At 42.4% G+C, this 26,592-nt stretch overlaps 1 protein-coding gene across 5 annotated transcripts in view; it reads right to left on the bottom strand.

Moving 5' to 3' along the window:
* Window positions 1-26,592, bottom strand: part of PARD3B (par-3 family cell polarity regulator beta) — a 618,049-nt gene that overhangs the window by 28,515 nt on the left and 562,942 nt on the right. For all 5 annotated transcript variants that reach the window (XM_075934324.2, XM_075934322.2, XM_075934323.2 and 2 more), the window contains one exon: window positions 15,629-15,708. In XM_075934324.2, coding sequence (XP_075790439.2) covers window positions 15,629-15,708 — 80 coding nt within the window. The remainder of the gene's footprint in view (window positions 1-15,628; window positions 15,709-26,592) is intronic.

Below are 26,592 nucleotides of genomic sequence, written 5' to 3'. Positions count from 1 at the left end.
AGTCAAGTATATATCCCCCAAAGACTGCAGGGTGGCCCTTGAGGCTGTGCAGCTTTGTGTCAGTCTGCTCTGAGAAGAGTCCAGCTACCTCAAAGGGAGGTCCTGGATCATGATTTGCACTTCTGGTGGGATGCCCGACACTTGCAACCATGAACGGTGCCACGTTACTATGCCAGTAGACATTGTCCATGTGGTGGAGTCTGTGGCATCCAAAGCTGTCTGCAGAGCCATGCATGAGATGACGTTACCCTCCTCCTGCAGAGCTCTGAACTCTTGACAGGAGTCCTGCAGGAGGATATCTTTAAAGTTATCAATGGCTATCCAGGTGTTATAAGTGTACCCTCTAAGCATCGCTGGCTGATTGATGATGAAATGCTGCAGTCCCCTCTTGGCATTTGCCTTTCTGTTCAGCAAGCCCAGTTTCTTGGGCTCTTTACTCTTAGGTGTGGGGCCAGGCTAACCATGCCTTTCTCTATGGTTGGCTGCCTGGACAACCAAGGTACCTGGGGTGGGTGTGCATATAGATGTTCATGCCCCAATTGTGGGACAAAATAGCGCCACTTTATCTCCTTCTGAGTTGGTAGAATAGATGCTGGGGTCTGCTACAGGTTCTTTGAAATTATGGTCACTGTCTTGTTGAGTGGCAGTGCTACCCTGGCTGGAGCATCAGCCATGATGCTATCGACTATTGGGTTGGTTTCCTCCATAACGTCCTCGGCCTGGACCCCCCAAATTGCCGAGAACAGGAGCAAGTCGAAGAGGCCCTTGACCACACCAACTCAGCCGCTGACTCAGAAGAGTAGTTGGAAGCTACCAGGGCGGTGCCACTGACAACAGTGAGGGGACTGGTGCCATGGCTGGTGGTGTGACACTGCTGTAGCCAGCAGCCTCTACTCATTGTATAATCCCAGTGCTGGTGACTGCACCAGCAGCAGGTGACAGGGTGCACGGCCTGGCAGAGTGAAAGCCGGTGTGGTAGATGGTGCTGCTAGTCTTGGTGACAGCCTGGTCACCACGGCCAGTGCCGGAGCATTCACGCTCTCCCCGACCTCTGTCGTCGGTGCCAAACCCAGTGATGACATCAGCTCAATGAGATCCCAAGCTGCGTCGAAAGCATCTGGCATTGAGGGCTGTTGGACATCTTTCATAGTTATGTCTTGTAGTGCTGGACTAACCCCCTCCGTGCCAAGATTAATTGGTGCCCCACTGGCACAGGAACACCAAGACACTGGGGGGGGGGGGAGGGAAAGGGCTTCCGAGTGTCCCTCCTGGTGCTGCACTCTATGCCCATGTCTAGAGGGGATCTACCCCAATGGGTCCTCTTCTTTGGCACCAGTGATTGAGAGTGGTCTCACGAAGAGGTGCTCTTGTTCAGTGCTGTCAAAGGCCTCAGGGCACCCATGGCCTTGCACACTGATCCTGGTGCGCTCCAGACCACCAGTGCTGACTCCAGTGCTGGTGGTTGCAGGGCAGATTCCATCAAGAGGAGCTCGAGTCTGGAATCTCTCTCCCTTTTAGTTCTGGGCTTAAAGCCCTGGAAAATCTTGCAGCTGTCTGCAAGATGACCTTCTTCCAGACACTTTAAGTAAGCGTTATGGGGCTCACCACGGGGCACAGGTTTGGAACACTTAGAACTGGGCTTGAAATCATGCGGCCACGGCATCCCCTCCCCAAGAGCAAGAAACAAAGCAGGAACTCCTGCTGACTCTTCATCTACTAACTAACTAACGTAAACACTACAACATTAAGAACTATCTACAGATAAGCTGAGGGTAGACTTGCCAAGAAGCTGAGATCGCTCCAGCTACCATCGCAGAGGTAAGAAGGAACTGAGGAGGTAGAGGGTTAGCAGGGATATATATACATTGATATAGTAGTGCCACTGCAGAGGGCTCCCCAGCTGGCTCAATGGGTACCATTGAGGGAAAACGCTTCTGACACCCGAGCATGCAGTGTGCGCACACCTGCATGGAATAGACAGGAGCAAGCACTTGAAGAACCACCTATCATTTTAATCTTTTCAGTATCAAAAAAAAATATTTCTACCCTAAGGAAGTACCCTGGAGTACAGGGGTCAGCAGGCATTTTCTGTTCTACTCAACCTCTATGCTGGACTGCAGCTGGAGTGACTAATGGTGGCGCCTTATTCCCCAGTGTCTTGCACACTGTAGAAGGGGTCCCTGTATGGGACCAATATATGTTAATGCAGACAGGGGACCAAGTAAGGGGTCACGGGACCAAGGTACATGGTTCCAGTAGCCAGACTGCACCAGTGGTATGGAAAAGCTGCAGTCCTGCATCTTGGCTCCAACTGAGGATACTGTACTTGACTGTTTCAAATGGTTCTCCTTGAATGATTGTGCATATACATCCCTCACTTTTGCCCAGTTATACCATTATGAGGTCCTTGTGCACACTACAGGTTGAAATTCTCTAATCCGGCACTCTCTGGACTGGCAACATCCATGGTATGGCATGATTTTAGTTAGTCACATGTTCACTTATCCTCGGTGTAGCCAAGTTCCCCACAGTCCCATAAAGTTTGTTTTCAGCCACCAGTCCTGGCTCAGTGTTGCTATTTAGCTCTAATTTACCCCAAATGTCTTCTAAGAGCCCGGCAATCAATGGAAGTGTTAGTAAAGCTGCTAAACAATACAGACCTCCCATGGTTTGGCAAATTCTCTGCTTTGGCACCATCAGGCCTCGATGGTGCTGGACTACAGAGGTTCAATCTGTACAAATTTTAACCAAGTGATGGAAAACGATGCGGTAACCTATCTTTTGCCATGGTTGTTTCTACATAGTAGGTCGCCCATAGGAGTGAGGTAGAGTCAGTGATGTCATTCAAACAGGAGAAGAATATATATCAAAATATATTAACACTGTATCACTAAGATATAGGATAGAGTGGTCAATGGGAAGTGATTAATTGTCACTTATCCCAGGATAGAAAATCGCTTACATTTCTACAGAAATGTTCAGAAAAAAATAAATGCAGCTAAATCTGAGTTACTTCAACCTCAAGGTTAACATTTAAAATTCTATGATGACTGCAACAGGCGAGTATATTCTACTGAACATCAAAAGGTGACAGAAAGCTTTGTACAAATGCATGAGATATACTCAGTAAGACAGCCTTCATGACTGAACAGACCTCTGATAATTCTCAAGACATGTCTGGACTTAGATTAATAAATTATTTCAATACGGATAAAGATTTGGCAAGAATTTGACACACTTATAAAATATAACCGATGGGTTATTCTGTGCAGTTTCCTTTGTCCCAGGTTGTTGCTATCAAAGACCCAGTGGTGCCAAAGATCGATATTTTGAATGCTGAATGTAATATCATTGCCATCCTCTTGCATGTGCTACATCCAGCGTTGTAGTAAGGAAATGGAAATCCAAGGCAGTGTGTAATGCAGATATGAACTGAAGAGATAAACAATGGAAAAGAGAAGAGCAGATAATTTGTAAGCACTAGGAAAGTGATCAGAAGATAACTACGTAGAACACCACAGGAATGATATCATAGGAAAGACTGATGTTTTTAGGTTAGCTGTGTATCAAACGAGAGCAGTTTGCAATTAAATGCCAGTCAATACAAATCAAACACAAAATGTAATGGATGAACCACATGGCAGTTCTATTCAAGGAGGTAGCCATTTTTAATTGACAGATAACTTTTGTACTGATGCAAGTTTCATGAATTTTAAAGAATTATTTGCATGAAAAGAGGGAAGTTGCCTTGGACAGTGGTAGTGAGAGGCAATTCCAGGAGATGAAGGCAGCATGGAGAGCAGAGGAGATGAGAGCCTAAGTTATGAAATGACAGGTGCGGAGGGGAAATACTTGCGGTACACAAGGGAAAAGCAATGGAGCTGCAAAATAAGAGCAGACTTCACAATTTTGAAAAATAGCAATTAGCTGGAACTTGATGAGGAGGCCAGTGTAGCTTGACAAAGAACCTGCACTCCTGTTTGTTTCCTTGAGGGCCTCCTTTATGGGGGGCAGCTGTTATGGAAACTTTCTTTTGCTCAGAATGATGGGAAATAGCTTTTGTCTAAGGGTGTGTCTATACTGCACCCCTACCTCGAAATAAGATATGCAATTTGCATTATGCAAATTGTGTGGCTTATTTCGAGGTAAATTCAAAATAGCTTATTTTGAAATGCCCCTTAACCCTCTGGAATGAGGGTAACCAGGACATTGGAATAACCTGCCTGTTATTTTGAAATCTATTTTGAAATAATGGGCTGCTTCAATAGATGCGGAATAGCTATTTTGGGGTACTTCCAGTATCCCAAAATAGCTCTGCAGCGTAGACATAGCTTTAATGATGGTGAACACTACTTCACAAACTGTCGTACAGGGAAGGGTCCAGCCGCTTTGACAATGCTGTCTTCATGCCTTTAGTGAGAAACTTAAACAGCTCAGTTCTTTTCATTTGTCCAAGGTTAGGAGATGAGTTGATCACAGTGTACAAGCCTGACCAGAGATTTCTTTAATTTAGCCAAAAAAGGCAAAACATGATCCAAAGTCTGGAAGTTGAAGCTAGACTAATTCAGTCTAGAGATGTGAAGGACTAGTCAACTATCTGATAAGCAAATGCTTATTGCATAGTTTTCTGAATAGTCGCTTCCTCACCCCTTGCTGTGTCTATCAGAAAGAGGCAGCAAGAGGGGGGAAGGGAGTATACTTCCAAGTGGCAGCGCCACATAGACCCTAGGGCCAGACCCCAGGCTCCACGCAGCACTGCCACTTTGCTGCACACGGCATTTCAAAGTGGCAGAGCCATGTGGAACCCGGTGTCAGCTGGGGACTTTCCCACTGACCCCGGGATTCATGCAGCACCACCACTCCTGATGCAGAAACTATGGGGTAAGACTCCAAGACCTGCTTATTACTATGCAAGACAAGACTAGATGATCAGAATGGTTCAGTCTGCCCTGAGAAGCCCTGAGAAGCTGTGATGCCTCTTGTACTTACTGACCAAGGGAATGCAAGTTGCACAGTGGATCCTGAACTGAGGCTCCTGGCAATGCAATGGCAATGCAGTATGCCTCCACTGTGCTCTGGAGCCAGTTCATTCATTAAATCCATTTATAGATTTCACATCTTTAGAGTGCATATTATATTGAGTATAAATGCTCTTGTGAATGTCAAGTGCTGTTCTCCTTGGCCACAGAAATGATCGATACAATCCGAATTCATTTTTTACTCTTTACAGTTATTTTTAAATGCTCTTTTTGCCACAAATGCTTGTTCTTGGATCACATAAAGAACCCCAAAGAACTGAAACATTTGTCCACTGGTTTAATGACATAAATACTTCTCAGGTGAAAGAGAGAGATGGGTTATTAAAAGTAAAAATTTTCTGGCTCCTCATATTATGGGAACCGACTGGCTAAGTAGCAGTTCAACAGAAAAGGACTTGGGGGTTACAGTGGATGAGAAGCTGGATATGAGTCAACAGTGTGCCCTTGTAGCCAAGAAGTCTAATGGCATATTAGGGTGCATTAGAAGGATCATTGCCAGCTGATCTAGAGAGGTGATTATTCCCCTTTATTTGGCATTGGTGAGGCCACATCTGGAGTACTGTGTCCAATTCTGGGCCCCCCCATTATAGAAAGCATGTGGTTGCATTGGAGATGGTCCAGCAGAGGACAACCAAAATGATGAGGGGAGCACATGACCTACGAGGAGAGGCTAAGGGATTTGGGCTTATTTAGTCTGCAGAAGAGAAGAGTGAGGGGGGATTTGATAGCAGCCTGCAACTTCCAAAGAGGTTCCAAAGAGGATGGAGAGAGGCTGTTCGCAGTAGTGAGGGATGGCAGATCGAGGAGCAATGGTCTCAAGTTACAGTGGGGGGAGGTCTAGGTTGGATATTAGGAAAAACTATTTCACTAGGAGGGTGGGGAAGCACTGGAACGGGTTACCTAGAAAGGTGGTGGAATCTCCAATCTCCAATGCTGTCAAGTCCCAGCTTGACAAAGCCCTGTCTGGGATGATTTAGTTAGGACTAGTCTTGCTTTGGGCAGAGGGCTGGACTCGATGACCTCCTGAGGTCTCTTCCAACGCTGGGATTCTATGATAATTCCCATATAGCACCCCGAGGAGCATAAGAACCAAGACCGTCTCCTTCTAACAGGGAGGAATTAACACTGCTTAATAATAACATTCAGTCAGCACTACTGAGCCTTAGTCCTGGAGCATCACAGAACTATTGAGTGCCAAGAACTATCTTTCTTGCAAAGCTTCATGTTCTGCCTTTACCATTTTGCTTCCCTTCTGGAGATGATCTTGCACAGTGTAGTATGAGATGGGAACCTGTCACTAGCCTGCCCCAGGATCACACCAAGAACTCAGTAAGCAGCATTTACTTCTCTTGATGTTTTTAAATAAAGCCCATAACCTGGTACTAGCTTTGGTAAAAACTTGACCACATGAGTCAGGTGGATACTGATTAAGCTACTCACATATTAAAGATTGTTTCAAGGCTGTTGCTGACTTTTTTAAAGAGAGAGAAATATTTCAACTTTCAATTAAAAAAATAACCTTACATAGAACAGATCCTGCCCTGAAATCAGCAGAGTTTTATCACTGAACTCAATAGGAACAGGATTACACCCATATATTATAAATTCTTTGCTTCTTTTGTTGAAAAGGCACGCACACTTACAGAACGCCATTCTCTCCAATTCTGCTGGGAAACAAATATCACGAGCAAATGAAGCCACTTTGATTTACAGCAGCTAAGAATCTGACCCACTGTACTTTGGGTCAGCTACTGAGCACTCACAGGAAAGGGTGATGTAAACATGAGATCATAAGGCCAAGTGATATGGGTGTTTAAAGCTGGGATTTGAACTGTAATGAAAGATACAGCAGCAGAGCTTAGGCATGCTACCAATGACAATCATGCATTCCTTGTCAATAGCCTTGCACACCTTCGCAGATGAATGGCATAGGCACAGGAACGAGGAGTTCGGGAGCTCCCGGCCTAGCACACTGGGTTTTCAGCTGCTAGTCCTGGGCTCTGGGTTCTCCACTGCTGTCCCGTGTTAGAGCCCCACGTGCCAGGAGGCAGCAGAGCCCTTGGTTCGTGCAGCAGTAGCCAAGAACCCAGCTCCCAGGGTCCCGGCAGTTGGCCCCGTGTGCTGGGGCTTTGCTCTTGGCCTCTGCTGGGGATGGGGAAAGACAGGAGTAAGGGGACTCAGCACCCAAAAACTGTGTCACTGCTCATGTGCCACTGCTGAATGGGTGCCCATGAAAGGTACGGTATAGTTTTCAAAGTAATGTGATAGTAACTCTAGTTCTCTCTTGCCTATTTCAGAGAGATGCCAAAGCTTTCCTATTCATTCATTCCAATCTCTCATGCCCTCCAACAAGGCTCTTGCTTGTTGCCAGAGAGCAGTAACAGTTTTATTGCCTGGGCATCTAATTATTCCAGCTATTGTGCTGATTTTTTACCCAAGAGAAACCAGTCACAGCCCAAGATTGGATGCCTTCATTTCTGTTGCAGATGTATTCTCCCTTCCTCCCTGGGAATTTTGAAACTTGGCTTGTCTGCTTGATGAATTTAGGTAAGTCCTACATGCTGGTGACACTTTTATAAAGCTATGTAAGATTAGAAATGGGATTAATTTGTTAGGAAATGGTCTCTGCAACCCCATTCCACCCCCACTTTCTAGTCCTAAAAGCCAGCTGATTACATTCAATTCCTCCCTTTTGCATTGATTGGCTGCTCAAAGGACGGTGAGAAGGATGTTGGTCATTTATGGTCGAGTCAGACAGTCCACCTTTTTTACCAATTTCCCACAATGTGCAAGTTGATCTCTGTGATCATACTGCCCAAGATGAGCTATGGGGAAACATTAGCCTATTCCACACAGCTAATTAGCAGGATTTAGGGATGGGCCAATCAGGCTGCAGTCAAGCAAAGGGCATCGGAACGAGGTCTCTAATGGAGAATGTGAACAGCACAAACTAACATGCCAGCAGTGTGCAGGTGGGACATGCGGCTACACATCCCTTCCAGATCAGATGGAAACAGCACTCTCCCTCTCCCACAGCTGTTAGTGGTTTGGCTGAAATTCAACAGCTGGATGCACAGCAAGTGAATACAGCTAAGCCCAGAAAAGGAGGCAGCAATACTGGGGAAGAGAGGAAAAGAAAATACACTGAAGAACATGCCATCTCCATAATATCACCCCCCAGGAAGGACTTCTATTGACCTTAAGGTTTTGTGCTGCTGCCCATTCTTCATAATATCCGAGTGCCTTCATTGTAAAATAGATTAGCAATCGGAGGGCAGATCTGCCAGAGGTTTTGGCCTTGGTGTTCCACTTGGACTCATCCGTACTTCTGGATATTCAAACAACCAGCTCTACAAAAGTCCTCATTTCCATTACTAGTTGCCAGGAAGTCTGCAGTCTATTCTGCTGGATTCAGACTCTGCCCTGGGGACCTCTGGGCTTGGTTACTACACTTCTCTGACTCTCAGAATCATAGAATGCTAGAACTGGAAGGGACCGTAAGAGGTTATCGAGTTCAGTCCCCTGCCCTCATGGCAGGACCCAGTACTGTCTAGATCATCCCTGATAGACGTCTCTTAAATGTGTCTAACCTGCTCTTAAATATCTCCAGAGATGGAGATTCCTCAATCTCCCTAGGCAACTTATTCCAGTGTTTCACCACCCTGACAGTTAGGAAGTTTTTCCTAATAGCCAACCTAAACCTCCGTAGCTATAGTTCAAGACCATTGCTTCTTGTCCTATCCTCAGAGGCTAAGAAGAACAATTTTTCTCCCTCCTCCTTGTGACACCCTTTTAGATATCTGAAAACCGCTATCATGTTCCCTCTCAGTCTTCTTTCCAGACTAAACAAGCCCAATTCCAGTACTCCAAGAAGCACAGGATCATTGTAAAATAGATTTACAAACAGAGGGCAGATCTGCCAGAGAATCCTGTACTCTGAGGATCTTTCAAAAAAGGGTGGTTTTTTCGAAAGAACCGCATCTAGATGATGGTTTCGCTTTTGAAATACCTTTTTTCAAAAGAATGCTGACACGCAATTATGCAAATGAAGCACGGGATATTTAAATCCCCGCTTCAATTGCACTTTTGATTGGCCTAATTTACATCCCTCTTTTGAAAGAGGGATATAGTGTAGACACAGCCCCTCTTACCACCACACTTACAAGAGCTATTTACAATTGGTTCAGAACACAGCAGCCCAACGGTTGAACACCACATGCAATCGAGAGCACATCACCCCGACACCCTGCTCTCTCATTTATGGAAACACTATGGAAGCAAACTATTGATATGGTCTGAACTCTGCCAGAGAGGGTGCTGAGGCCAAAAGGTACTGACACCCCAATGAAAGTACAGTGTGCCTCCCTTTTTACAGAAACTCGGAGGGGTAGCCGTGTTAGTCTGCAACTTTAAAAACAAGTAGTCGTGCAGCACCTTAGAGACGAACAAAAATATATATTTGTGAGCAAAACCCACTTCATCAGATGAGCCCTCTTTACAATGATCCCCAACAAAAAATGATGACAATGTTCTAAATTCCCTGTTATAGCCAGCTGAACACTCAAAGCCTGTTAAGGTTTAGGGTATGGAGTCTAGTTTCCACTAGCTACACTTGAGGTATTGAGAAAAACATGGGGAGATTAACGGCTTGAGTCAGATAGAATTACTCAGGAAAAAACAATTGGGTGCCATTGTGAGTGGCCCACAGGAATTGCCTAAGAAGAACGTAGCAGCAGTTACAAAAGCAAACAAGACACAGAGTGCAAAAAGAATAGCATGAAAATATTGGTGAAAACACTTTAATGCCATATGAAAGAATAATAGCTGTTCTTGATTTGATTTTAACAAATAGGGAGGAACTGGTTGAGCATTTGAAAGTGGAAGGTAGGTTGGGTGAAAGTGACCATGAAATCATAGAGGTCATGATTCTAAGGAATGGTAGAAGGGAGAAGAGCAAAAGAGAGACAATGGATTTCAGAAAGGCAGATTTTAGTAAACCCAGAGAGCTGGTAGGTAAGGTCCCATGAGAAGCAAGACTAAAAAGAAAAACAACTGAAGAGAGTTGGTAATTTTTTAAAGGGACATTAGTAAGGGTCCAAAACCAAACTATTCCATTACATAAGAAAGAGAGAAAATATGGCAGGAGGCCACCTTGGATCAACCAGGAGATCTTATATGATCTAAAAATAGAAAAGGAGTCTCATACAAAGTAGAAACTAGGTCAAATTACAAAGGATGAATGTAAGCAAACAACACGGGTATGCAGGGGCAAGATTAGAAAGGCAAAGGCACAAAATGAGCTAAATCCAGCTAGATGCATAAAGGGAAACAAGAAGATATTCCACAAGTATATTGGAAGCAAGAGGAAGACCAAGGACAGGGTAGGCCCATTGCTCAGTGAAAAAGGAGATACAATAACAGGAAACTAGGAAATGGCAAAGGTGCTTAATGACTTCTTTATTTTAGTTTTCATCAAGAACATGGATGGTGACAGGATGCCTAACATAGTGAATGCTAGTAGAAATAGGGTAGGTTTAGAACAAGTTAAACAATTACTTAGAAAAGTTAGATATCTGCAAGTCACTAGGGCCTGAATACTCAAGGAGCTGATAGAGGAGGTATCTGAGCCTTTAGCTATCATCTCTGAAAAATCATGAAAGTCAGGAAAGATTCCAGAAGACCGGAAAAAGGCCAATATAGTGCCCATCTATAAAAAAGGAAATAAGAACAACCCAGGAAACTACAGACTAGTCAGTTTAACTCCTGTACCGGGGAAGATGATAATGGAGCAAGTAATTAAGGAGTCCATCTGCAAACATCTGGAAGGTAATAAGATGATAGGCAACAGCCAGCATGTTGAACCAACCTGATAGCTTTTATTGATAGGATATCAAGACTTGTGGATAAGAGAGAAGCAGTGGACGTAGTATATCTTTGACACAGGTCTCGTGACCTTCTTATCAATAAACTAAGGAAATACAACCTAGAAGGGGCTACTATAAGGCGAGTGCACAACTGGCTGGATACTAACTACCCTCTGAGAATGGTTAATAGCTGAAAATCCTGCTGGAAGGGCATAACAAGTAGGGTTCCTCAGGGATCTTTTTTGGGACTGGTTCTGTTCAATATCTTCATCAACGATTTAGATGATGACAGAAAGAGTACAATTATTAAGTTTGCAGATGATACCAACCTGGGAGGGGCTACAAGTGCTTTGGAAGATAGGGTCATAATTCAAAATGATCTGGACAAACTAGAGAAATGGTCTGAGGCAAACAGGATGAAGTTTAATAAGGACAAATGCAAAGTACTCCACTTAGGAAGTGTAGTCCCCTTACTGAAGGTGCCTCTGACTTTTTCTGGGAGGATCCTGTGTGCTGCAATCTAGCCCTAGGGACTACAACTCCCATGTGCCCTTGAGGAAACCAGGAAGAGAAGGCTTGTCTGGGCATGTGGACAGAGGGTCTCAAGAGTCTGGGGGCTCTCCATTTTGGGACAGAGGAGCCAGGCTGCAGTGGAGGAGCCTTATCCAGTCCAGGAACTGTTATGCTGCAACTAAAGCCCGGGACTGAGAGCCTTTGGGACTTGGATCTAGCAGGCTGCTTCTGGGGCAGCTGATTGCCCAAGAGGGGAGAGACACTGGCTGTGCCTGTGGCTCAGAAGGACTACACAACAACCAGCACACAGGAGGAGGCTGTAAGTAAATAGGTTCTTTGGGAAAGTGCTGCCTGGGACAGACCTCAGATATATAGACCAACTCTGGGCCCAAAGACAGGCAGAGTGTCCAACCCAGGGAACCAGTACTGCTGGCATTTGGTGGAGCCTGCTTTGCAGCTGGCTGCACTGCTTGGACTAACACACACACAACCAGGGCTGGATCACCCAATAGGCAGACTAAGCACATGCTTAGGGCACCAGCAAAGCAGGGGCACCAACCCCAACCCACCCCCCCGAGATTTTACGGTATAGTATTGTTTTTATTTTGAATGACATGGGGGGGAGGGGCATCATAATCTTTTCAGTGCTTAGGGCCTCTAAAGGTCTTAATCCGGCCCTTCACACAACCTACAGAGAACCTCCACTCCAGCTGCAGATCTTCAAGCATGCCCACGCAAGCAAGTGTCTGGAACTCTGAGTCCAGAGGAGTGCACACTCGGGGGTGGGATACATGGTGGCAGTGAAAATGCCAGCTAGATAAGTCCCTGTTACTTCTGTGTACTTTGTTAATTGATTTTATTCACTGTTAATCTGTTAAACCCTGTTTCTTTAAGTTGTTAAGTAAAGGTGTATTCATTCTAATGTAATCAATTAGATGGATATTATTTATAATTTGTAATTTGTTGTTCTGGAGTTAGATCCAGATTATTGCTGGAATAATTTTATTCCTGTAGGCTCCCAAGGCACACCATTAAGTGTGTACAGGGCCAGCCAGGTGGAGGCACCACCACTGTATATTCTTTATGAGCCAGGGACTGCAGCAGGGGAGTGAATCCCCAACTAAACAACATCACCAGTGGGGTACTCAGGATCTCCTTTTATGTTAAAACCATCAGGTGCCCAGGCACACCTGTGAGTGTGACCTGCTCATGAGTAACCTGGGGAGGAAAAAGGGAGTTACAGAAGGACCAATCAGTTTCACACATACAGAATGGGAAGCAACTATCTAGGAAGGAGTACGGCAGAAAGAGATCTAGGGGTCATAGCGGACCACAAGTTAAACATGAGTCAACAGAGTGACACTGTTGCAAAAAAAGCAAACATCATTCTGAGATGCATTAACAAGAGTGTTGTGAACAAGGCACAAGAAGTCATTCTTCTGCTCTACTCTGATTAGGCCTCAATTGGAGTATTGTGTCCTGGTCTGAACACTTTTACATTTCAAGAAAGATGTGGAGAAATTGGAGAAAGTCCAGAGAAGAGCAACAAAAATGATTAAAGTTTTAGAGAACATGACCTATGAGGGAAGACTGAAAGAATTGGGCTTCTTTAGTTTAGAAAAGAGAAGACTTAGAGAGGACATGATAGCTGTTTTCAAATTTCTTAAAGGATGTTACATGGAGGAGGGGGAAAAATTGTTCTCCTTGGCCTCTGACCTTAAATTGCAGCAGGTTGGACAGTAGGAAAATCTTCCCTACTGTCAAAGTGATTAAACACAAAATAAATTGCCAAGGGGTGCTGTGGAATCTCCATCACTGGAGATATTTAAGAGCAGGTTAGACAGATACCTGTCCGAGATGCTCTAGACCAGGTCTACTCAACTTTGGAAGCCCCGGGAGTCACAATGATACACACAGCACATGCTGAGAGCCACATCTTCAGTGTGGTTGCATATATGTGCAAATATACGCAAATAGCTTATTTCACACTGACGGGCATGAACACAAAGCACTTCCTACAATGCCCTGGCACTTCCAGCACCTCCTCCCGGGGGACTAGAAACACTGACACCCTGTATGTGTCTGTTCCAGCCATCCCATCCACTTGTGTTTTTCAGTGCTCACCCCGCCTGGGAGACGCCTTGCCATTGTGGAGTGTGTTTCCAGTGGGGGCCATGTTCAAAAGATCCCACCTGTGGACCGCGTGTTCAGCCCCTTAAGCCCAAACTGCACCGCGGGCCGCAAAGAAACGGGCCGCGGGCCACATGCGGACTATGGGTTGTATGTTGAGTAGTTCTGATCTAGACAGTGCTTGGTCCTGCTGCGAGGGCAGGGGACTGGATTCGTTGACTTCTTGAGGTTCTTTCCAGTTCTGTAATACTATGATTCTATATTTGGATTAATTATGGTCACCCTATCCCAAAAAAGACATAGCTGAAATAGAGGGAATTCAGAGATGTATAATGTAAGTGATTAGAGGCATAGGAAGACTACCATGTTATAAGAGACAGAAAAGAATAAAACTGTTTTGTTTGGAGAACAAATGAATAAGAAAGAAAATGAAAAAAGAATGCAAAACAATGAATAGCGTCAAGAAGGTTTGTTGCACACTGCTGTTCAAATTTTTCTCATATTTCAAGAACAAGAGGATGATCAATTAAATTGAAAGACAGTAATATTTAAAACTGATAAAAAGGGTTTTTTACTCTACATGTACTTAACCGGTGGAACTTTCTGATGAAAGGTATAACTGAAGACAAGAACTTAGTAGGATTGAGAAAAAAGAACAGGAGAGATGTATGGATAATGAGAACAGGAAAAATAGAAAACATTGCTGGGAATCAAACAACACTATGCAAGCAGGGTTGCTATAGCGGTGTTAGTCGCAGGATATGAGAGGCAAGTCGGTGAAGTTTTTACTGAACTAGCTTGTGTTGACTGGAGACAGACATTTCAAGCTTCAAAGAACTTTTCTTCAGGTCCTTTGAGGCTTTGCAGTTTCCTCCACAGTAGAAGTAGGTCCAATAAACAATATTACTTCACCCACCTTGTCTGTTTAATATCATGGGACCAACGTTACTGCAAACCTCCAATACAAGTCACCAAAAGGCAGTCATTAAACCACAGATGCATTCTGTGCATTAAGCGACACAGCACACATTAAAAAGTTCTTACTCAAGTCCAACAATGCTGAAGTTTGAGAGACAGCTTTTCTTAGAGAGGTTGAATTATTTTCAAGCAATGAAATATTATTTATATTCTAGTTCATAGCAGCATGCCATATTACATTAAGGTTAATCAGCATTTGCCCTACCACCGTTAGAAACAAACAGTCAAATGGAAAAACTAGAAGAATAGATGTAGCTACAATGCACTCATTTATTTCCTAAAAACACCCACTGATGTGCCATGATCTTTGGGTCCCCAGGAAACATTGCACAGATGATTATCTCACCAACATATAGGAACACTTGCTCCTCCACATATCTACCTAAGAGCCACTGTCTCACTTAGCATGTTTGGAAGGTAAATATTCTCTATTTTTGTTTTCTTCCCACTGCTGTAACCTTTCTTCATTTCTTTTTCTAGCTTGGTGATTCTCACACACTGCTATTATAACTATAGCTCCCACAAAACGTGGACTGTAATGTTTGAAAGGCTCCTCTTTACCATGCCCTGCTGATTCCAGTCTACAGCTGTTCATCATCCATTCGATAATAATAATAATAAAAGTCTGAAAATTCTCTCCTGTTTCCAGTGGGACCAAGTTACAATATAAAGCTACCATATTGGAACAGGATTGCTAGTCCTTCCCGTAATGGTGGCACTATAGGAGCTGTCAGTCCCGCAGTACAAACTCCTCACAGCAATGATCCGTCACTATCAGATATTATTTTAGCACTATAAACTTGGTCACAGTTATGCCCTGCTAAGACCGGCTATAACTCTAGCACAATAAGCTTCCTCAACGTCATGTTCTTTCCCTGTGGATCATGACTCTTGCTGACACGTTCAATGAGAACAATTTTATTTTTTTAAATCAACTGTCTAAATTATTAACACAGTGATAAAAATGGCACTAAATCATCTGCAGAAGGCAGCGAGAAAAAATTGCACCATAATCTCTCATTTCAGAACCAGACAGCTGTTTTATGCAGATTTCCCTAAAAATAGTAGGGAGAATCAGTGCATGGGGAAACCTTAGTGATGTACCTGGGTAAGGATGCATATTGCCTTTCCATCCCTTCAAAGTGGAGATTGTGTGAACTCCCATCTGGACCTTTTCCAGACACCTGTGGAGAGAAGAGTAATTAGAGATGAAGATCAATTATACACCCCAGTTACTGACAATGCATCTCAAAATGATAATCGGAGAACAAATGATGTAGCAGCAGCGTGCCAAAATCAACAAAAGAAAGGCAGAGGCTCGGAGAATTCACAAATCCCTTTCTTAAATCTTATCACTGCTCAGAAGAAAGGGTTACGTATCAAAGGACTCTTTAGAACAGGTACTGTCCTCAGTGCAGTTCTTTTGGCAGTAGGCCAGCAGAGATACTGTAAACTTTTTTGGTTAGTCTCCCATGCAATTCAGTAAAATTAGGAGATAAACCTGATTATATAAAAGCATCTCTTAATATTGCTGAGTAATGCATTCATTATTCAAAGAAAAGATGAGCTTACATACTAGGTCCACATCTGTTTATCATCTATTGTCGATTTTTCTACAGTAAAAAAATGTGCTATAAACAACCTTTGCTTTCATTCATAACACAAATCCAGCAGCTTTGCTGTTGTAAAACTGAATATCCAACAGGGATGTCAGTGCAATTGTCATGCCCGAGTCTAATTTCAGAAGTGAAGCTCAGTGAAAACATCAGCTCTCTACTTGGTTTGTTTTCAAGATGGCAGCTGTAGTTGGCTGGAGTCTGAAAACCTAACAGGAAGACTTAAACTAAGGTAGAAATGCTGAACTTAGATGCTTTTAGCTCACCAGAGTTCTCCCTATTTTACTCACTCGATGCCTGTTGATGGTCCAAGTGTTAAGAGCTTTGTTAAAATGCAGCTATTATTCTTTTCCATCATAAATGCAGAAAGCTCACTGACTGCATTCAGTGTATCCTACATTAGTATGTATTCGTATTCTGGCACTGCTAGAATCAGCAGTTTTATAAAGCAATACACCATGAGACCATTTAAAATTCCCTTCCCCCTTTACAAATTAATGGCAGAAGGGAAGATTCAATGCCTTTGCAAACACTTGTTAACAATGCATTAAGAAGAAAAGAATAAATCACACTAGCCTTTCTGTAAACGTCTGAAGGCAAACAAACCAAAAGTAAGATGTTTTCCACATTCTACAGGTTAGGGCTCCCTCCTGTCAATCTTGTAATTTATGCATAATACATCGGTTTAAAGAGATTTCAAATCTGTGGGGATGGAAAATTTGTGCACTGAATTGTAATTAGTCTTACTTACCTGTACACAATGTTTTCATGTACAATATCTCTTCGGCAGAGATCCATTGCAAAAAAAAAAAAAAAAAAAAAAAAAAAAACCAAGTCCAAAGCAAACAGATGTATTATCAGATTAAGTTGCTAAGCAGGTTTCAGGAATCATTGTAGACTAGCAGCCTTATACCAAGACTCTACATCCTAATATTTGGGAGTTAATATTAGTAATAATCCAACCTTTTGCTAAGTGAACAACTTTTTCTGGAGGGGCCCTTGACTAATATCTCCGATTGAATCAAAATGGTTAGAAGACCTTAAGAGGTTGATGAGTACCAGAAAATAATCATCTCTGATTTGAAATGACCCTACTTTAACAGTGCCTCACTTAGGGAAAATAAATCACTGTCATAGATTTCCAAATGTGGGTAGAAGGCTAAACAGATTATTTTGTTCATTTTTCCACCAGAAAAAGTGACACACATTTTACACCACAAATGAGTATAAAAATTCACAGTCACTTCAGCTGTTCTCACACTTCTAATTTGAGCAGTTTGGTAATTTTCTTTAAATAGCTAAGTACTCTGGTGATAGACAAACCCAGAACTTTTTGGTATGTTTTGAGGAAAAGCAAAGCAAAGAAAACATATTTAAGCTTTTGTTTACTGAGCCCAATAATCATGTAAAATACTGCCTCCCTGCTTGATGCAAGACAGCGGATACAAGATAAATTGTACACGTGACGGTTAATTCCAAATTCTACACCAGAATGCAAGTTTCCTGGTGATTACTTTTCAGCCTAATAAGTGTAATAGCAGTCAATGTACAGCAACATGAAATGATGACATTTACCAGGTGTTTACCAAGAAAAACTTATGTAGTCACTATGCAAGTAAAAAGTACTTACATTAGATGTGTGCATTGTAACAACCTGAAGCATCAATTTTCTGATTGTTTCTTACAGAGAAAATAAAATCAGATGCCTCCTGCCAGTTCTGTTTGTGTATGTGCTCTGAGATACAGTTGCCATAGAAACTAATTGTGGCTACAATTTCATAAATTTGGCTCCACATAGCTGATGAGTACATTCCTGTGAATCCCTTTGACATTTTATAGGTTTTCATTTTATTTTGGAGGGGATTTTGTTTTACTTCCTTTTATCTTGGGAGGCCCAGGTGGGGTGGCCGGGAGATCCTGTAGTTGCAGAATAGCCTGCTCAGCACTCACTGTACAGTGGTGCTGGGCCAGCCTGCCTGTTCCAGGCATTGTGACCTAGCAAACGGGATTGCAGTCCCTTCCACCATGATGAGTGGATCAACCCAGTGTGACGTGTGCACCAGGTCATAACACCTGGAGCAGAGTCCAGCCCCACTGGATGGAGATACTACTGTGAAGTTAGTTTTTTGTTTTATTTCACGTTATTTCAGTTTCCTGAAAAACATGAGGTTCTACTGATGGTTCTTTGCATCCACCACAGAACTGTACAATAAGCTCAGAGAGCAAATTCTGTGTCTTTAATTAAAGACTCGGCCATCCCTTCTCATTTCCTTTTTCCATCTGTCTACACGTTAGTAAAGATGATATATTGCTGAATTAAAAGTAAAATGGCTTCTGAAAGAAGACATTGACCTGATGCTCTGGAAATGTCTGCTTCTTTAAATTCTTAGCTATGTTCTGGAAACACTATAAAGGATGGTTCTGTATCAACTCTCTTTGGGATTAGTTAGGCTAATAATCTGCTTTAGAAGGACTAATTTAATAAGATCAAGCACCAAGTAGTAAGAACAAAAGTTGATCTGCAAGTCCAAACACTGGTACACAATCAATTTTAAACACAGTATTTGCTTGCCTTAGATTAACTATAAATAATTAACTATATTAACTCAGAAAAAAGATTGGAGAGGCCACTATAGACCTCTGCTCAATTTATAAAAGAGGTTAAAAAAAAAAAGCAAGCAAAATACTAGGATGCAAAAAGAATGGGATAGAGAATTATGCAGAAACTATTATAGTGCAATTAAATAAATTAGTGGTATGACTGTATTAGAAATGGTGAAAGTACTGGAAGCACATGAAGAATTGAAAAGATCAGGACTGAGTTTAGCAAGAAGATGAAAATTTGAGAGGACAGAGTAAACAAACTGTATACAATAGGTATATTAAGCATTTTTATTTACTCTCTCAAAATGCAAGAGAAAAGGAGCATCTGATAATTGCCTCTGTTTGAGACTAGAAAGCAGATTATATAGATCGCCTGTCCAATCCCTACATTCTTCTGTCATGTGCCAGGTAGATTTCTTTTCTGCATAATTAGGAATATTCCTGTACATGTATCGTTTTCCTCCACTTATATCTGCCGTTAGCAAACAAGGGTTTTACTGTAAAAATAACTCACTTTTGGAAAATGCATGGCAATTCCTCTGCACCTTTTAATCAAAATAATGCCAATATAGTAGAGGAAGATTAAAACACAAAATGAAGAGATGCATGGAGGCACTCTGACTTCTAATTGTTCAAAATTCACAAACTTTCACGTGGGGCTGATCGAGATAAGCATAAGATACTGCTGTAGTAGAGCACACAATTTCCATGGGCAGGTGGAATTTGAATTTGATTGAAGGAGAAAAGCTGTGAAAAGATCCATATTATATGTGCTATAATTCAACCCACATTGAGAATGTGAGTATAATTGGGGGGGAGGAGGGAAGAGATGTAAATTTAAGCTATGGCCCTGTCAACTATAATTGTTGTATGGTACTTGATCTGAGATGTCTAAGAAGAAGAAATGATCAGTTAGTTGCACATAATTTCCTAACTCTGCTAATTCTTCCAAGGCAAACTGCCCTAAAACTAAAAATTAAGTAAATATACACATATAGTCTAAACCCAGCGAACAAATATCTTTGATCAGCAGAAGGTCTGTGCTGGAATGACAAGACATGAGTTGTCAAGTGCCAGCAAGTGTTGTTACGAACTGACTGTTAACTGGGTATCTGGAAATACTTTCTTGGTGTTAAAAAAAACCCAAAAAACCAAACCAAACCAAACCAAACCAAAACAAAAAGAGGATGGCTACAAGCACACGGACACTTACTCTCTTTCATGCTGAGAGTGAGACTGGTTTGAAAACAGTCATCTTACTTCTTTTGCTCAGGAAGGATTTAGTTTCATTTATTCTTGTCCATACTTGACTTGTCATTGGGTCTGTTCTCTGAATTCATCATAAGTTTAGGGAAAAGAAATCTACTTAGCCAGGAACTATTTGGACTATACCATTTAACATGGGGGCAGTGAGCATTTCTGGTGTTGGCTGGGCATTTTTTGTACAAATACATTATATATTTACACAGAGAGTCCATTACATTTCTTAATGTAGGGACTGTCTATGTATTTGTGCACTGCCTAACGTGAAGGGGGTCTTGGGCTATCATTGGAGTCCCAAGGTCTTGTCTTATTCTCTTCCCATAATTCCTCACTCTGGATGGCATTCTACTTCTCTCCTAGGATCTACCTAGACTACCTGATAGATCTTGATTTCCCTGGTGAGCTATTGGAGGACCCGGATATGTCCTTTCAGCTGGCAGTTAGAATGGAATTGTAACCCAGTGTAACCCAACTCTCATGCTAATTGAAAAATCCCAACTTCCAGTGAACTACACAAGATCAGCTGAGGAGCAGAGGCAGAATTTTAAAGGGGCAGCTGGGGACTCCACAGCTGATCTCCAGTTCCACATGGCATTTTACTAGAACCCGGGGTCAGCTGGGGACTCCCCAGCTGATCCTGGGTTCTGGGGAAATGCCGTGCAGAGCCCGGAATCAGCTGTGGAGTCCTCAGCTGACCCCGGGCTGAACTGCCCCTTTGAAACACATGGAGACGGTGTTTCTAAGGGGCAGCTGCCGCACAGCTGATCCCTGGCTCAGCTGTGAGGTGGCTACTCCTTTGAAACGCCACCTCCGTGCATTTCAAAAGCGGCAGTGGAGACTGGGGTCAGTTGGGGAGTCCCCAGCTGATCCCGGGCTCTGCCTTGTGCTGCCCCTTTGAAGCACCGCAGCGGCACTTCATAGGGGCAGGGCAGCATTAACACCCGCGATTAATGCGTTAAAAAATTTAATGCGTTAATCCTGGACTTTGTTAATTGCAGGTGTTAACCACATGTCAATTGAAAGCCCTAATACAAAGCCTTTACCTGGGGAGGGGTAGATCAGATGTCTGTAGGACACACACAGGGCTTACCTAGCCCACAAGGGTGATGGGAGACTTAATGGGTGGGACCCAGCACATGAGTCCTTAGACTTTCAATGAGACTTGTGCTCCTACGTTATTTGGCTTTTTTTGAAAAATTCACCTAGTATCTTCACAGCACCCTGAGCTCTGTGGACAGAAGTCTGGGAATAAGCACAGCATGCTATATGCTTTACTGCTTTGTACATTTCTTGTTAAAGGGCTTGCTCCAGATGCCTGTCTGACCTCCCTGCTTAAAGCTCTGCTTTTGTCTGGGAGGACATCTAATCACAGGGGTTGCAATTCATCATGCAAAAAAGAGCCACGGTAAAAGGAATTTGCTCTTTGACCTGCAGGTCTCCTCTCTGCTGAGACACACTTGGATTTTGTTTTCTATTAGCTGAAAATTGAGAAAAACTGAAAGAGGTAAAAATGAATTTGCCCCTATTTCCTCCTTGATGTTTTGTACCACAGATCAAAATTCAAAACTCACCAGTTTTACCTTCAGAATTTTAACCATTGACACAACTGTAGTAAATGGACATTAAAAAAACCAGCATTTGATTTGATACGTTCTTCTTTTCTAGACAAAGCAGAAGAAAGGCGTTATACAGGGAGAGGATTTGGTGAACTGAAGGAGTTGGCCTAGGTGATCTAACAAGTCTTTTTCATCCCTGGATTCTCTGATACCTTCATTACTATGTCTTCCAAGACCTTTATCCATGTTCTTTTTAATTTTTAAACCAAAAGGCAAACATTTAAATTTAAAAATTCTAACTGTGTTCCTAGTTCAAAAGAGTTTTTCTGATGTTTTCCTTACATTCAGAAAAAGGGATGTATTTTGGTTTCCTGGTTTTGCAATGGAAAGTTGAAACAGTGATTTTGCGTTATTATAACACTCATCATTTCTCCCTCTAATTTAGATGGTTTTTAATAAAGCTCCATTGATTTCACTGAAAGAAATCCCTCCTGGCAAAAGCAGAACACACACGCTGATTGCTAAATATGCAGCAATTATCATATTCAGCAGCACACTTTAATATCTTATTTATAGATGTATCTATCTATAATTTGGTTTAATTAAGTTGCATTGATTTTAATGACAGAAGCAGTCCTCAAAGAAGGGGTTATATGATCCCATCAATACCACTCTGCCATTGTTTGGACATAGGATAGCATCTTCAATACTTTTCCGTTGTATGCTCTTTCCTTTTTCAAGTGGCTATGATGGCAAACCCAAATGACGTTCAATGGGAAAATCTCAGAATCACCTCTATTTTACTGAGATCACTTTTACATTCCACTTACATGCTAAACTGACACACACAGTAATTTTGGAGAATGAAGACAGAATCAGTGCTTTCCATGTCCTCATGGACCTGACTGTGGCTTCTGAAGAATTTCTTGCATTTCTTTCTACTTGAGATGTAATTTTGAGTGTGTAATTTTATATTTGAGTTTTTAAATTATTATATGATGTCCTGAGTGTCTTATGTTGGGAAGGCAACTAATTCTTACTCTTTGCATCTCTTTGACAGCTCAAAACAATGAATACGTATTTTAGGGACTTGATTCAACCAATGGCCCTGTGTGGGTTGACCTCTGCATTTGCACAGAGCCCCGATGTAGAGTCAAGGCCTCATATATTTTTAAATAATGCTCACTGGGTTCAGGTTTATTAGGTGCCAAACATTCTGGACTGATCCAGTGAAGTACTTAAGCATATTGGACCACAAGTTGAATATGAGTCAACAGTGTGATGCTGTTGCAAAAAAAGCAAATATGATTCTAGGTTGTATCAACAGGTGTGTTGTAAGCAAAACTCGTGAAGTCATTCTGCTGCTCTACTCTGCACTAGTTAGGCCTCAGCTGAAGTACTGTGTCCAGTTCTGGGCGCCACATTTCAAGAAAGATGTGGAGAAATTGGAAAGGGTACAGAGAAGAGCGACAAGAATGATTAAAGGTCTAGAGAACATGACCTATGAAGCCAGGCTTCATGAACTGGGCTTGTTTAGTTTGGAAAAAAGAAGATTAAGGGGGGACATGATAGCGGTTTTCAAATATCTAAAAGGATGTCACAAGGAGGAAGGAGAAAATTTGTTCCTCTTGGTTTCTGAGGACAGGACAAGGAGTAATGGGCTTAAAGTGCAGCAGGGGAGGTTTAGATTGGACATTAGGAAAAAATTCCTAACTGTCAGGGTGGTCAAATATTGGAATAAATTGCCAAGGGAGGTGGTGGAATCTCCCTCTCTGGAGATATTTAAGAACAGGTTGGATAGACATCTGTCAGGGATGGTGTAGACGGAGCTTGGTCCTGCCTTGAGGGCGGGGGGCTGGACTCGATGACCTCTCAAGGTCCCTTCCAGTCCTATGATTCTATAATATGCTTATCTTTAAGTCTACTTGTAGTTCCATTGATTTCAATGGATCTACTCGCAGGCTTAAGTTAGGTGTGCGTTTACATGCTTGACTGAATTGGGGACAGAGCACTTTGCTCTTTGCAGGATGAAAGGCTATGACATTAAAACTGTAGTAACACCTCCTTTGCCCCCCAACTATTTTTGACAATGTTTGTCATAGTTTGAACAACATAAAACTCTTCTTGAACTAATCCTGAGAACTGAGATAAGACCTGTCTCTCCCCTCATGCTTACTTCCTTTTTTCAATAAAACAGGAGCCATACATGTTCTCCGCCCGTTGGGTGGTTTGGGGTGGCCACCCAGGCCCTGTGCTTTGGGGGTCCCATGGCATCTCCTCAACAGTCCTATGGATGGGATCTCAGAGGATCTGGTGCAGGCAGCAGCTGGGGTTGGCCCTCCCCGACTCACTGCAGTGGTGGGAGCTGGGGAAAGCAAAGCAATGCAGCCCACCCCCCAGCCTGCTGCACTCTGCTTTACTGCAGTGGTGGCAAGCAGACCTGGCCCAGGCCCTAGCCCGCTGTGTTCCCCCAAGTGATGCAGGGCTTAGGGGAACAGAGGGGAGCAACTTGGGGCCGGAGCACTCTGCTTCCTGCCACTGCAGTGGAGCACAGTGGGTTGCTCTGGCTCCTGCTGCCACGGTCAGTGCAGGGGAGCCTGATCTTTGCTGCCGTCCAAGTCAAACTTCCCAGGTAGCCCCCCAGGTGACCCTCTGTTCAAATTAGTACACAGGAGCTACACTGATTAACCTTGTTGACAATCTGGCTCAAAATGTTTAGGACAGCAACTATTCTGGAAAGCTTTAAAACATTACGTCTCTCAATCTCAATGTATCACCCACTCTTTGTGTGTATATATTTTTCACGCAGGGTGATAAATAAGCACTAGTTTTCTAAATCACTGCATTTCAGAATGCATCACCATTAATTTTATAAGAATTATCCATTTTAAAGAATTATCCACGTTAAAATGCAAGGGCATGATCTCAAGGAAGAACTCCAAGGCAGCTATGCTAGCGCGTTTTCAGTTTCTGGTCATCATTTTTCATTCCCTGATTATCACTAGAAGCGTTGATTAATAGTTATGTTCATGCTGCTAGAATGCATTTCCCTTGGGTGAAGAAAACATTATTGTATAAAGAAAAAAGATAATAATCACACCATCCTTCCTCTTTCCCATAAAAAATGCACAGAGACAAGCACATCAGAGTTACTGATGATCTTGGTTTCCCTGGTTAGTGGTTTTGAACAGTTTTGTTTAAAAGATGAGCCAAAGCAGTCAGAACATTAATTTGACGATCAGCTTGCTAGACAATTAAGTGTTTCTTAATCTCATGAGCCCTCTTCTTTTGGAAAACAAACAAGAAAGAGATATAAACAATAGGGCTTAGACAATGGTGTCATTGATGTACAATAACTTTGTTTTCAGTATCTATCTTGCTTAAAATCCCCAAACCACCAAGAAGCTTCAGTGACATCTGTGCATCAAACTTGAATCTAGTAGGGCTGATTAACTTAGTGTTTGTTTTTCCACCTCAGTAAGGCTCTTATTCATTGAGGTGAACTCATGATTTAGATTTAGATACAGAGAATAATACTGTATAAAGACAATAGACAGACACTACAAGCACAGATGGAAACTTTAAAGGGGGAACAGGCTGTTCCTATGAAGTGGTTGTGTTTAAAAACATGGCAATTGCTGTAGCTAAATAGAAAACGCGATCTCATCATTTGCCATATCTCCTATAAGCAAGCAAAGGGAATTCAGCAAAGGAGAAAAAGAAGTTATAAGAGAAAACAAAAAAGGATCCCCACTCTGAGTGGATATTCGGGTTTCTGAATCTCCATTGAACAATCCTTGAGAGCTATCAGTTTCCTTTATCCATGCGAAACAAGATCATTTCCTGGCCCCTATCTTTCTCCCTGGGTGGCTTCCCATTAATCCTATAATGTATTTTTGTTCATTCTACCTCTTAATTGTCTTTAATGAACACCAGATTGGTAACATCCATACTCACAATACTTATTGCTCACAGTTAAAAGAGAGAAGCAGAGACCCTTCAAATAATTATAAAAATGTTAATACTCCCTTCATCCCTCCCCCCAAAAGGTCAGTATCATATCAGCATTATCTTTTTCTAAGCCAGTAGGTACATTTCAATTACTTCAGCATGGAAGCAGATCAATTCACAAAGTCTTATCATAAAGCTCTCAGAGGAGGAACCATTTAATTTTGGCTTTACTTTTTTGGGGGAGGAATGAGGCCAAGGGGCACAGGCCAGCTCCCTTTTAAGTATGTTACAATATAGTGAGAGCCAGTTCTTTGCATCCTTCAGAATTACCTTAAATCTAACTCTTTTTGTTAGCCTATGATTGAGACTAAGCCCCTTTTTGCTCCTCCCCAGTCTGCATTCTTTGCTTTTCTCCTCACTGTAATTAGTTTACAAGACTACTTATCCACATGATTACTGCTTTTAAATTACGGTCTTCTTTTCTGCTACTCCAGTTGATCATCTTGCATCATTTTGCCTTGCTTGCTATATACATAGTTCTATACAGCATTTTCTCATTATGTTCTCTCTTAATAAAGCATTTTGAAATCCTTTGTATGAGAGACACTGTATGGAGTAAATTGAATTGAATTTTTTTCTCCAAGTCAGGGGCTTTTCAGCATCTTTCTTCAGCCAAGTGACTTCAGCCAAGTGAGCAGAGTTTACAGCACCCAATCCAATATGCAATGGCTACTCTTTGCAAGCACATGCACAATCTTTCATCTTTACTGGGGAGAATAGGATTGTAAAGTCAGAAGCTGGGGAGCAAACAGGAAAGCACCTCATGATTTATATCCATTATGTAGATGGCAGATTAAAGTCTCCAGCCCAGTTTCTGCAGCATTTAATGATCAGAATCCAACTCTGATATTCTGCCATATCTGCCTGCATCTGCTGTTGATGCTGGATGAAAGGGAGGGTGTTAGAGAGCGAGGAAAACAGAAGGGCATGGAACAAAACTTCAGCGCAAGTGGTGGAAATTGACAGTGAAAAGCTTTCTTCAGTTAGGCAGACTCACAGGGGAGAGAAAGCCTTTCAT

The sequence above is a fragment of the Pelodiscus sinensis genome, chromosome 7 (genome assembly GCF_052426305.1).
Source record: "Pelodiscus sinensis isolate ZL-2025 chromosome 7, ASM5242630v1, whole genome shotgun sequence".
Lineage (NCBI taxonomy): Eukaryota > Metazoa > Chordata > Testudines > Trionychidae > Pelodiscus > Pelodiscus sinensis.
This window is presented reverse-complemented; position numbering and strand designations above follow the sequence as displayed.